The sequence below is a fragment of the Eublepharis macularius genome, chromosome 5, assembly GCF_028583425.1.
Source record: "Eublepharis macularius isolate TG4126 chromosome 5, MPM_Emac_v1.0, whole genome shotgun sequence".
Lineage (NCBI taxonomy): Eukaryota > Metazoa > Chordata > Lepidosauria > Squamata > Eublepharidae > Eublepharis > Eublepharis macularius.
This window is the reverse complement of record NC_072794.1, coordinates 120,612,462-120,625,827: the sequence shown is the minus strand read 5'-3', so window position 1 is coordinate 120,625,827 and position 13,366 is coordinate 120,612,462. Positions and strand designations below refer to the sequence as shown.

The 13,366-nt window shown below is 42.0% G+C and overlaps 2 protein-coding genes across 2 annotated transcripts in view; one reads left to right on the top strand and one right to left on the bottom strand.

Annotated features, from left to right (window-relative positions):
• The first annotated feature begins 791 nt into the window (after positions 1–791).
• Positions 792–1,737, top strand: C5H1orf74 (chromosome 5 C1orf74 homolog). The gene has a single exon (XM_054980502.1). The coding sequence runs from the start codon at positions 793–795 to the stop codon at positions 1,588–1,590; it is 798 nt and encodes a 265-aa protein (XP_054836477.1). The 5' UTR covers position 792; the 3' UTR covers positions 1,591–1,737.
• A 403-nt stretch (positions 1,738–2,140) lies between these two features.
• The window catches only part of TRAF3IP3 (TRAF3 interacting protein 3), a 37,115-nt gene continuing 25,889 nt past the window's right edge, over positions 2,141–13,366 (bottom strand). Inside the window, exons 10-14 of the mRNA XM_054980504.1 lie at positions 13,226–13,361; positions 8,948–9,010; positions 5,106–5,254; positions 3,659–3,766; positions 2,141–2,412 (exon numbers count right to left, since the gene is read on the bottom strand). Of these exons, the coding sequence (XP_054836479.1) occupies positions 2,329–2,412; positions 3,659–3,766; positions 5,106–5,254; positions 8,948–9,010; positions 13,226–13,361 (540 nt within the window). The 3' untranslated portion in view covers positions 2,141–2,328. The remainder of the gene's footprint in view (positions 2,413–3,658; positions 3,767–5,105; positions 5,255–8,947; positions 9,011–13,225; positions 13,362–13,366) is intronic.

Genomic DNA, 13,366 nt, shown 5'->3' with positions numbered 1-13,366 from the left:
GGAAAGCATTCATTTATTTATTTGTATGCATCTCATAGGTACTAGGCATACCAGGCGAATTGAGGAGAATTACAACACCCACAAAAATAAAATAATTTTATCAATGAAAGCCAGCGGCCAAGATGTCTTAACACATCAAGAATCAGTGCAGTAAAAGAGCAATTTTTTAAAAAAGAAAGTGCAATTGTATGCTGTAGACAAAAGGTGAATGCCAAAGGAAAGTTGAGCTGTTTCTTCCACAAAGGTCCTGCAACTCCTTGGACTTCAAGTGGCACAGAGCACCTGCTGATAGATTCAGGGCCAGGGCTGCCAGAAGAACTGTGTCAATGTGGCATCTTCTATCACCGTAGTTCTATGAAAGAGAAACAGTTCTCTTCTGGAACTTTGCCTTGTTCTGTTCTCTGGGTGTTCAAACTTGCAAGCACATCACTTCATTGCTTTGTGCTTAATGACTGACAGCTGCAGGATCTAGCTCCATTATTTATTTAAAATCTTTCTATCCCACCTCGCTTTCTAAGGTCTTGTACTTTGTTTTTTAAAAAGTATTCGCTCACACAGTTGGTCTGGTTTGACACCTCAAGATGGCTCTGCCTCAAGGCTGAATTTCACTTGGCATATCAAAGTTTTCTAAATGTGCAGAAAGTGTTCTGGATGTCTCTGCTTAAACTTTATTAACTGATGTTATTTTATCATCTTTTAGGAAACTGGCTGAAGTAGCAGATGGGACCAGTGAGAAATTAGGAATTCTTCAGGCTCATCCAGCTTAGAATCTTTTGTAACTGAGGGAAGAGAATGGCCAAACCATTCCCTCAGCAGCTCATTGCTGCAGCTCAGCATCATCTCAGAGCAGGGAAGAAAGGCTTATCCCGGTCTACCTCTTTGAAACTGGCTGGAGAGATACTGGCAGTAGCTGCCAGCTTAAAGCCTGCTTTCCTGTATGATTATAATTTGGCCAGATGTCCTCAGATCCTGAGCTACATTCAGCAGCTTCAGACAATCAGTGAGCTTGGGTGCCAGCTACATGTTTTGAGCATCGCTGATAATATTCTGATCATCAATTTGGACATGATGGTGCAATGGCTGGACACGGTTCTGCTTAACAACAACATCTTCTTCATTGATGTTTCTGCTGCCAGAACATGCCCAGGCTTCTGTGACACAGCAGATGTAGGTTCCATACTTGAACATATATCTGAGATACTGAATCATCTTAAAGCACTGGCAGCAGACACGTCCCAGGTCGTTTCCTCCAGTGCAGTCTTTTCTGCTGAATGGAATCTATGCACCCTCTTTGGTGTATTGCTAGGCTACCCAGCAGCCTACAGTTTTCCTGCACCAAAGAGCTTTGAGAACTGTCTTTCTCTGGCCCCACTGAAGGTGTTCACTGTCCAAGCCACATTCTGCAAGATAAGCAATGATCTCAGAATCCGACTTTATTCTTTCAGTGTCCCAGAAAACTTATACTCTGACATGAAAACTCGTATTGATGACTGGTGTGAAAATTTGAAGGATGCCTCTAGGTCTCAGAAAGACTTTTCAGATCTTTGCATTACTACTGAAGTTGTTACGTTAGAGGCAGTGGCCTTGTAAAGATGGACTCTGATCTAGAGGTGTGTACCTGTTTTCCTCTGAGCATCCTTTTAAACAGCTCATCCAGTTGAATCTCCAAACTTGTTTTTGAAATTTCCTCAAACTCAAGAAGCAGTTGGGGAATGCAGTGCACAGCCGACAAATGAAAAGAGGAACAAAAATTGCAGTTATTGTTTTAATTGTTCCAAAACCATTGTGGTGCCTGTCCCCAGATTAGGTTTCTTACAGTGCAGTCCACTTTCCTGGGAGTAAGCCCCATGGAACAGACCTGAGTAGGATTCTGAGCTGATGTTTTTAGGACTAAGTGAGTCATTTTAAGGCCTTTGTATGGTGTGTCCCTGCTCAGTAAAATTTTAATAATAACCTCTAGCCCCCAAAAGAACCATCTCGCATCCTCAGCTAGAACTGGCAGATTTCAATTCCTAAATGTCAAGCAACATCTAATAAATGATGGGATTTTCTATTTCTGAAGCAGCAAGAGTGAAAATTGTGTTAATTGATGTAGAGCCCTGAAGCACGTGGCTAGTTTAGAGAGAGACACTCCTTCTGGAAGATAACCTTTAATTAAAAACAACCACCTAAGTTAAACAACAGCAGTAATTACTTTTAGACCAACAAGCACAAAGAACAGTTCAGATATTATAAGAAATATTTTAGGAAGTATGTTTAGTACAAAAATAGGTAACTTAGAATGACGTTATGCAAAGAAATACAAGCAAAACTAGACTGAGATTGTAATCAGGGTATAAAGTTGGCTAAGTATGCTACCATAGCTGCTGCCATCACCACCATTAGGAGGGGGATCCAGTGATCGTGCCGTCTCTGAAAGATGAAAATTAACAAGGTCATATGCAAGGGGAAACTAATCATGTTTGACAAACTTACAATTCCTCCTTGTATTTACAGTATAGCCATTTCTCTGCTTTCATTTTGCATTTTAGTCAAGAGAAGTCTAATTTGATCACACTTGAGAGACACCTGCAGGAAAGGTGATTTTTGAGAACATAATCTTTACCCTTTTGCCGACCTGAGCATGAAGCTAGGTGATTTCAGGCCTATTAATATGACCATTTTAGCATGCATTATATGCATTATATTAGAACTGCCACTGCCCACCAAAAGGGCAAAAGGGGAGATCCTGAAAACTGTTGACGAGATTATGACATAGGCAGAAATGCATTTTCTGTGCATGTTCAGAATAGCAATAAGAGGCAGTCACCATTTGCTGAATGGATAAACAGGGCCTTGGGCTAGGACCAGGTTGCATTTGTACCTTTCCATGATACGTTCAGCGCTGCAGATCTCTGCTGGCCTGCCCTTCAGTAGTGTTTGGGAACTGCAGATTATGCAGAAATGCAGCTACTCTGTTTTTGTTTTTACTAGGGGCACAGAGGCAAGAACATATGTGTTCATTTCTATGTTGTTAGGTGCACTAGTTGCTCGCTAACTTTTGGACCCAATTCAGTGTGTAGATTGTGAGTCATCTTTCAGTCTTCTGGTACCTGAAATCTTAAGCATCAATAAAATTTCAGTTGCCTCCTACTAGACAAGTTAGAAGCACAAGCAGGGCCTTCTTGGTAGTGGTACCTGTGTTGAGGAACTCCTTCCCCACAAAGGCCAACCAGAGCCCATTATTAGTTGTTTTTAGGAGCTAGTATAAAACTTTACAGTTTAAATAGGTATGAGGTGAATTATTTTTAAAAACTTGGGAGAAGAAAATCTAAATAAATAATTTGAACTTCTAGTGCCAGCATAAAAAATTTAAGCATCCATCCTGCACTGCTGGCAAAAAATGTTCGAACTTTTGGATGACCAGATACACAAGATTTTTTCCCCTAGCCTTTGCTACAATGGTCTTTTCTGGTCACTCTATCTTTGATAAATTCCCGGGTTGCGCAGCTCAGGCTTAAAGCTAATGTATCTTGAATCATAGCATTAGGATGTGTGTTCAGTTTGAAATTTCTTCATTCAGGCCATGGGTATTGAGATGTTGGGAAATTGTGTTTTAACTGCAGACTAAATCTATTGTGGTAACATAAAGTGAAAATTCAAAGAGAACATCTCCTACTTGGACCGGTTTCCTCTGATTGAGTTCATCTCGACACTGTTGTAACTTGATCAAACAGCTGCGATACTCATGACTCAGGACTTCCAGTTCACAATGGAGATCTCTGCACTGGGCAAGAAAGCAAATGGGTAGTTGCTTAGGGAAAAAATTCTTTTTTTGGAGGGATTAATGGATGACAGTTACTAACTGGCAAAGTACATAGACACTTGGAAAATCATTAATCCCCTTTCCATGAAGGCCAGAGAATTCCTCTCCCCAATCCTCTTTCCCACATTCAATATTGTTTTGTTCCCTCAAAATGCTCTGAGTCAGAGGTTTACATTGATATAAAATGTTCTACAGCTATGAATAGATAGAGACATTATTAAAAGATTCTTGGATTTCTTAAAAAGCATAAGGTTGTATGCATTACTTTCTGGAAATACTGGTACACACCCTAATTCAAAACTCAAAACCTTTGCCTATAGGGACAGTAGGTATACTGACCTTAGAGACAAGCCAGATGTGACTGAGAATAAAACAGGCAGGCAGATGATGAGTGCTAAACCCTCTCTCTGCCCACTGTTTACTCTGTCAATTTCCTTCACAGACAAAATTGAAAGTAAACTTGTTGGAACCAAAAGCATTTGGGGAGAGGAGGTATGAGGATGTAAGCATCATGTCTGGGGGGTGGGTGGGCAGGGAGCTATTTTCATTGTGTGCCTCTTTTGCTGTTAAGTTAGACCATCCAGTTTTCTTCCTATGTAACTGAAGCAAATCTGAGTTTAAGCTCTGGGATCTGTCATTGTCATGTTTAATTGGCATGCTGGTCTATCTTGCTGAAATCTTAGCACAGCTTGCAGTCCCTGAGCTTCCTCCCAGTGTATAGTCTGTGAACTTAAACACACTTTGTAAATAGCCTCTGCTCAAATCTAGGGGACCTTGGTCTCAGTCACATGTTTCTATCTGAACTGTGAACACACGAAAACAGGCAGTTCCTTTGACATGGCAACAGCTGAGGGGCAAAGGTGGTTCAAGGGTTTAGAAAGGGGTGTGTGGGAGACCAAGGTTCCAGTCTGACATGGACTTGCTTTGTGGTCAACGAGCCACTGTTCTCTGCCTGTGTTTCCTACCTGTTCAGTGCAGTTAACTGATCCATCTCACAGAGTCAACAGGTTTGTTGGTGGACAGCATGAAGACTTTACATCAGACATGATGGCAATTTTGTGACCTCCAGACTAAAGATTTTTGAACAGCCAACAATGGCTCCATTGGGCACATTGAGGGTGGGGGTGGGAGGCTGAAGCCTCATCTCTATGCACCACAGTCACAAGTTTGCAGCACAGCACATATGAGATACTGAACAGCCACCCAGTGTTTTCATTTAAGCTTCAAAGGTATCTGAAAATAACAATTAGTCTCTAATGAGAGCCCGTAATCTCATCAACTGCTTGAGTCACCTTCTCACCTCTTCTTCCTTAGCTGTAAACTGGGATGTTCTCTCTTGCAGCTGGTCTTGCAGACTGTTCACTTTGGCCCCCTTGTGGTCCTTTGACAAGACACTCGGCCTGTCTCTGGCAGGGTTGAAGACTTGACTGTTCATGGATATATCACGGTCTATTTAAATAAAAAAAAAACCAGGCAGACCTCTAATTAGAATTCTTTCTTTTCAGCATCTGCAGCTCACTGCAGGTAAGCTATCTTGCCCAGTTGCATGCATTAAACCTGGCTGGATATTGTGACATCTAAGGAAGCCATTATCTGACAAAGGGAGCTTTGACTCATACCCCCAAATGATGTTGGTCTTTAAGCTGCTACAGGACTCAAATCTTGCTGTTGCACTGCAGACCAACGTGGTTGTTACTGACCTGAAACTAAGAAACTCATTCGCTCTGAAAATGTTAGCTATACTTTATAATGCTTTGACCTGGATGGCCCAGCCTAGCCTGATCTTATCAGATCTTGGAAGCTGAGCAGGGTCATCCCTGACTAACACTTAAATGGGAGACCACCAAGGAAGTCTAGGGCTGCTATACAGAGACAGGCAATGGCAAATCATCCCTAAACGTCTCTTGCCTTGAAAACCCTACAGGGTCACCATAATTCATCACCACTCTTAGTGAAGTGGGCTGCATTCTGACAATCACATTAACCATAGTTAAACTGAACCACAGTTTTGTGTGATACCTGAACTGATTAGTGGAGATTTAATATTGTTTGCTTTGTTGTACCCTGATGAAATTGCACAAATACATGATGTGTTCTCTCATAATCCTGTGAATTAATTCACTTTGGGTTCCCATTGGAGAGGAAAATGGAATGTAAGTCTCTAAATAAGCAAAATATAACAAGTTGCCTTTTAGAAAATCAGGCAAATTATCCATCTAGCTTTACCATTAACAGGTCACCAAACCCAACTCTCTAGAATTTTAGACTCCCTTTTCAGTCTTGTAACTGGATTGAGACAAAACAGAATAAATCTTTGTAGAACAAGAGGATGTGAAATACACACTTTCCGAAGGTCAATAAATGGATTCGGCTTCCCTGTTCTCAGCTTATTGACTGCATATTTGGATACCGAAGTACTTTAATTTGCCTAACAAAACTTATGTTGATAGTTAGGTTAACTGTTACTGCCTTTTGCCTTTTAGAACTATATGAAATTATTTCTTACCCTTCATTAACCTAGGAGGAGATGCCAGTGATTACTAATATTTGGGGTACATTGAAATCTGGAAGATAATATGGTAGGGAGGCTAGGAACAAAGGTTTCAGCCTCAAACCTGGTGTAAACATGCAGGAGAATGAGATAGTCGAATTCTGAGAACAGCACCACTTCAGACTATAGGTGAGTGGTTCCATTTTCAAATGCATGTCCATGTAGCCCAACTTGCTCCCTGTGTGCTGCTTGCCAACTTGCAGGAAATCCCCCCCCCCTACACACACACGGTCCAGTAAAAAATGTGACCCCCATCCACGGCAGTCTGAAGAAGAACATACCATTCAACCATTTCAGAACTCTCATAACCCTATTCCCACCTTACTCTGCTGCATGTGTAGTTCAAGAATCTATGTAGGAGATTTGACCAGAGAACTTCCAAATCTACAGAGCTGCAGAATTTCTTGCTGCTTGATAGACATTTGACTAGGATGTTTCGGTTTATGTGAATTCACTAGGTAAGAGAGACCTATCTTGAGGGTAGGGAAGTTGTTGGAGTACCAGTTACAGAATTCCAGAAGCTCAAAAGGCCTGTTACCAGTTAATCTGACCTGTCTTCTGTATATCATCTCGCTGAATCTTCCACTCTCTAGACTGATTTTGTGTCACATCTGCAAAATAAACAAGCCAAAACAGATCACCAGCCTACATAACTGAACACAGCCTTTGCTTCATTGTCTCCAGGACTAGATCTTGACCTTCATAAGTGATTCAAATGGTGATTTGGAAAATGCTCTTCCCCTTGCTTCTGCTGCAGCCTCCAGAAACCAACAGCTTCTCCTCCTGGTACCTCCCCACATTCCTAGTACAGTAAAGAGAGGGGAAGCTGGCAGCTTACCCTGATCCATAATAATTCCCATTAGTCATGTGAATAGGCAGAGGATTGGCACAGGCCCTGTGCATGCATTTGGAGGGTGGGGGAGCAGTTAGACACACTGAGAGCCAGTTTGGTGTAGTGGTTAAGAGTGCGGGACTCTAATCTGGAGAACTGGGTTTGATTCCCCACTCCTCCGCTTGAAGCCAGCTAGGTGACCTTCAGTAAGCCACAGCTGCTAGGAGCTCTCTCAGCCCCACCCACCTTACAGGGTGTTTGTTGAGGGGATAAAACATACTTTGTAAACCGCTCTGAGTGGGTGTTACGTTGTCCTGAAGTGTGGTATATAAACCAAATTATATTATTAGATTCTTTAAATAACTATTTCATAAGATTGTGTCTTAGACCACTGGCCGTGCTGCCTAGTTTGGTCTCCTCTGACAGGTAGTAGCTCCTCAGAGACTTAGCCAGAACATGTTTCCAGCTGTTTAACTTTAGTGTGTTAATTGGAGATGCTAAGAGTGGAACTTGCAAAGCATGTGCTCCACTACTGAGTTATGGTAATTCCTTACTCCTTTCTTTTGACCTGGTTTGAGACCGCAAGTGAGGGAGGTTCTGTTCCAGTGAAGGGTAGAAATACCTAAGCAGAGGTGTTTCTTATTCTTCTGGAATTTCTTCAAGAAACCATGTAACCACAAAGTTCACTGGAGACATCTCTTGATCCATTTTCTCTCAATTGTACAACTGCAGTTGAGTTTGCAAATTATGTTTTGAAGCAGCTGGCTTATTGGTAGGTATGAAAACTAAAAATGTGAGGCTTGATGTTCTTTAATTTAGATGATCTTTAATATAGATAATGTATTTTCCTACACAGGTAACACCTTCATGTAGATGCAAACTGCATGTATGTTGTTACCAACTATTTTGCCTGCTACTGTGAAGTGGGTCCCCCCACCCCATTTTATACAGCTTCATGATTACATGTATGCACATTTTGGCTCTTCTGTGTTGTTTCCAAAACCTGCTTTACTATGATATTTTGGGAAAGGTTGTAGCAAAGCTGGGGTAGCTGGTATGTGGATAGGACAGTCCAGCTCTTTCCAGGTTCCACCAGTGCTTTGGTGCCACTGGGAAGCCTTTTTTTGTTCTTGTTAATTGGCCATTGCTCAGTCACTGTATCAGTATAATGATCTATCTACCAGGTCCTCCAAAAAAAAGTCTTTAGCCCCTTTCACTGCAGAGACAGAAGGGAAAAGATAAATCTCCATAATTAACTTCTTTAAAAATGAAAGCTAAGAATTCAGAGGGCCTAGTAGATAGTTATAATGACCCAGTGATATAAAACCCAAATAGCCCACGAGTGATGTGGGCAGAGAGACTAGCTGTTGCCAGGGCCTGGGGGCAGGGAAAATGTGGGGAAACACACAATTGGGATGTCCCATTGCTAATGGGTGCAGCAGCAAAAAAATCCAAGAGTCTATTGTTGTGTGCAAGACCCCGGGTGAAAAAATGAAGACTTTGGTGGAATATATGCAATTTGGCTACATAGAAGTGATATCTGTGTACAAAAAGTTCTATGATGTATAGCAGTCCTAATGTAATTTTTCGTTGGGTACTCACCCATAACACCAGCATGTGACACTAGCAGTTGTGAAGATAGGAATATACAGTAATCCTCTTTGTACACCCATATAACACCTTTATTGAAACTGAGGGATTCACGCTCGGTTGGGCCTCAATGCTCACTGTCTACTTTATTGGGTCATACTTTACGTACTGTGCAAACGTTTAATAGTTTCCTCCAGTGCTAGCTTCTGTCTTTCTTCAGTCTGCAGCCTGTCTGAAAGTCAAAAGAAAATGTTTAGCAACTTCAAGCAGGGCTTTTCTTCTCCCTGAAGTACAATATTTGGCATCAAAGTGGTTCTCTATAATGACTTAGGTCTTCTTGAGTCAAGCCCATAGAAATCAAGGAGACAACTCTGCATTGTGATTTGAGCTCGGCAGCTTTAACTCTCAAGGTTCACCTTGTCTGATTCCAGATGAATCATCCTTATAATATTGCCATTGCATAGGCTGACATGATATTTAACTTGCTTCTTGCTCCTTAAAGAGCTTGTGGCACAAACAGAAGATGGCTCACAATTCCTGAAGTTATATTGTTCCTCTTTAAGGTAACCCTGTGCTTTTGAGGAAATCAGTTAATCCTGACTTGATTAAGAAACAAATGTTCAGAGGTATGAGGTATTATCTTTCATGGGATCAGGCCTATTGTACTGTTTATTAAATATCCCAGCTATTGCTTGTATTGACTTACACATTTAATCTGCTTTAAGTCTCAATGAGAAAGGTGGACTATAAATAAATAAATGTACAGAGATTTATTTATTTTATTTAAAATATTTCTATGCAACCTTTCCACCAAAATAGCATCCCCAAGGCAGCAAACATCAAAACATTAAAACACTGCAACATTAAAACAACATTTAAACTGAAGTACATATACAATAATTAAATAAAAAAAATTATAAACACACATTAACACCAAAACCAGGGAGGAAGTCAAATAACTGTTTTTGAGGGTATGATAAACAAAACAAAAAAGACTTCACCCACTGCCAGAAAACAGCAATAGAAGGATACAGCCAAAGCTCCCTGAGGTGGAAGTTCCAAAATTTTAGTGCCATGCCAGAGAAGGCCCTTTCTTGTGTTGCCACCCCTTTAGCTTCAGATGGCAAGGGCATGCGAAGCAGGCCTCTGAAGATGAAGTGGACAGGTAGGTTCATAAGGGAAAATACAGTACTTAAGGTATGCAGGCCCCAAGCCGTATAGGTCTTTAAAGATCAATGCACATTGAATTAGGTCCACAAGGAAATTAGTGCAGATAGAACAAGACTGGTCCCTCTGACCCATTCCAGTCAGTTTTCTGTACCAAATGTAGTTTCTGGACAGTCTTCAAGTACAGCCCCACAGAAAGCGCACTGCAGTAATCTAATCTAGATGTTACCAAGTCATGCACCATAGCAGTATGATCTTTCCTACCCAGGAACTGCTGCTGCTGGCTCACCATCTGAAGCTGGTGGAAGGCATCCTTGGCCAGTGCTGCCACCTGTTTATCCAACAAGAGGCCCTGGGTCCTGGAGTACTCTCAAGCTAAAAACCTGTTATAACGGACCCTCTTTCACTCCCCCACTCTGAGGCAGATGTTCCTGCCAAAATCCAAGTTTGCTCATTGTGGCTGAGCAGCATCAAGTACCATGTCTCTGTTTATGTTTGAAAGTTCTTATTGTCCCACCCCGATAAGCAGTCATATTTTTGGCTTCTTAGCCTAGCCCAGAAACTTGATAGGGGAAACGTAGGAGTTGTCTTCTTTTCATGAAATGCCACTGAAGATTGAATAACTCTCAAAAGAAACAGCTACTTCATTGAACAGGCAGGGATAGAATATGGTCAGTCGGGATGAAATGGCTGAGGTAAAATTTGTTGGTAGAACATAATACTTCAAAAGTAATAAGCAAAATAGTTTTCTTAGTTTCAGTGTTTAGAATCTGTAAGAGTGAGAGGTGTTTTGTCTAATACCTTGATTAAAGCAACAGTGTTTCTTCACAGATTTCCCTTTACTACTCAGGTTTCTAGATGTTAGTTCAACACTACTTTCCCTTTACAACAGACCCAGGGTCTTTCTTAGAGCCAAACCCCTTTCTAGACACTGGGCAGGAATTATTCTTCACCTAAGAAGACATAACCCCACTAACTTGGCTTGAATGGGAGTCTTCACTCACTACCCACTCACTCTGCCAAAAACACACACCCAGTTTTATCCTGGCTATGCAAATGGAATTCAACTTGTGCTGGCTTTTACTGGGAATTATTAACTATGATCTTCATTTAAGACAATGTTGTTACAGTTAGGGCAAAGATTTTCTTTTTCCTCACTTCAGAGTGGTGTCTGGCTGACCCTCCTTGTCAGACTCTCTCCCACACTCAACTCTCCCAACTGAACTCAAAATCCTGTTAGCATCAACTGTCATCCTGACGCTGATTCTGACTAGTCAATCAAAGAGAAGGGGGAGCAGTCCGTCATTCCAGGCAGTTATTAACTCTCCCATCTCTGAGTGCTGCACTGTGGAAACCTTTCTTTAAATTGCATTCTATCACAGCTGTCCTTTAGGGAAAGTGCAACCCCATCCAGAACAGGAGATACCCCATTTCCTGGATCAAACCTTCCCCCTATAAGTGGCATTTCCATTTTGTCGGGATTAGCTCTCATCCATTCCAAAACTTCCTACAGGCACCTGTTCATAGTTTCTACAGCCACCTAGTCTGCTGGAAGCATAAGATAGAGCTGAATGTCATCTGCTTTTTGGTGGCAACTCATCCTAAATCTCCAGATGACTTCTACCAGTAGCTTTATGTAGATGTTGAAAAAGCATGGCAGACAAGACAAAACCTTGTAGAAGTCAAGAGGTGGAGCAGCAGTCCCCAGCACCACACTCTGAAACCTACTTTCAAGGTAGGTCCAGAACCACCACCTCCCATTCCCAACCCCCAAAAGATGATCCAGAAGGATACTGTGATTGATGTATCTAAATCTACTGAGAGGTTCAGGATAATTTACAGGGTCATGTTCCCTTGTCCATCTCCCAGTGCATGTAATCCATCAGGGTGACCAAGGTTTGTGTCAGTCCCATAAATAGGGCCAGAAACAAGACTGGAACAGATCTGAACAATCCACTTCATTCAAGAATCCCCAAAGCCACCACTTGTTCAATCACCTTGCTCAAGAATGGTATATTTGAAACTAAAAAGGTAAAGTGTGCCATCAAATCGTAACTGACTTAAGGTGACCCCATGAAGTTCCACCTCTTGAGGTTTTCAAGGCAAGAGATGAGCAGAGGTGGTTTTCCATTGCCTTCCTTTGCATAACAGCCCCAGTCTTCCTTGGTGGTCTCCCAGCCAAATACTGACCCTGCTTGCACTTGAGTCTAGATGTTAAGTTATTGAATTATCTTGAGTTCAGAGTAGGTTACTTTAAAAGCCAATGCACTACTGTCTGCTTCAATTAAGGGCAACCATTCCCCTCTCAGAGAGACATCTGCTGTCTTCTGGACCCAGTCTGCCAGTGCTCCTGGCAGATTTAAACAGCCAGGAGGGGCAAAGGTGGTAGATCTCTAACTTCCAAGAATCCTGTCCACCTCCTCAGACTGGATAAGCTGAAAAGTAGTCCACATAACTGGACAGATCAGCACCCTGGGACCATCTGATCCTGTCACTGCTAATGAAGAGTCCCAGGTGGAATGAGTGAAAGGTTGTATCTAGAATGTGCTTAGCAAAATGACTGCAGAGGGCTGCAGAACAGTCCACTTCCATAGGCTGGAACCCAATAGGCACCGACCACTTGGAAGAGCTCTGCAGGTCTACACTCTGCAGATGTAGTGATGGTGGAGAAGTATTGTTTCATTGCCACCATCATGGCCATGGAGTAGGCTTTAAAATGAACTCTAGCTGGTGCCTTGTCAGATAATGCTGCTTGTTTGAAAACACCTGGATCCTTGCCTGTGCAGAACTTGCATGTCAGAGAGAAGATTTCTCAATTACTTTACAGTTATCATTGTTCATAGACATTTTGGCGGGGGGGGGGGGGGCTTTTCCAAATGAATAATACACTGTGTGCCATCTATGCTGGTACAGCCCCAGCATTGTATTTTGTTTGTTTATTTACATATTTATCTTGCTGATAAATATCATACAGGGGATCCCTGCCATACATGGGATTCCCACGTGGTCACCTGCCCAGGCACTGACTTCACAAACCCCATATGTGCTTAGCTTCAATACCATTGCCACATCATGTGCCTTCAGATCATGCCCTTGGGCTAAAGGAACACGGCATTATGTGCAACATTTCAATCAGCTCTTAATCCCAACAGGAGAATTGACCAAGGCTACTACTATGGGGAATGGGCTTACATCCAAGCTTATTTTTAATTTTTTTTACATTGTCCTTGTTGGAGACCTTCATTAACCAAGCCTTCTGACTTCTCTACAAGTTCCTTACCTTCCATTGCACTAACATGCTCCATTGCGAGCCTGCTGTCTTCCTGTAAGGCATCCATTTTTGAACAGAGAGCGACACGTTCACTCTCCAGGTTCTGCAGGGCTTGGTTCAGCTGAGCGTTCTGAGCACCCGACCACTGCA

Bases quoted from the DNA above. Each gene is read 5' to 3' on its own strand.
- C5H1orf74 (XM_054980502.1), top strand. From the start codon at position 793: ATGGCCAAACCATTCCCTCAGCAGCTCATTGCTGCAGCTCAGCATCAT.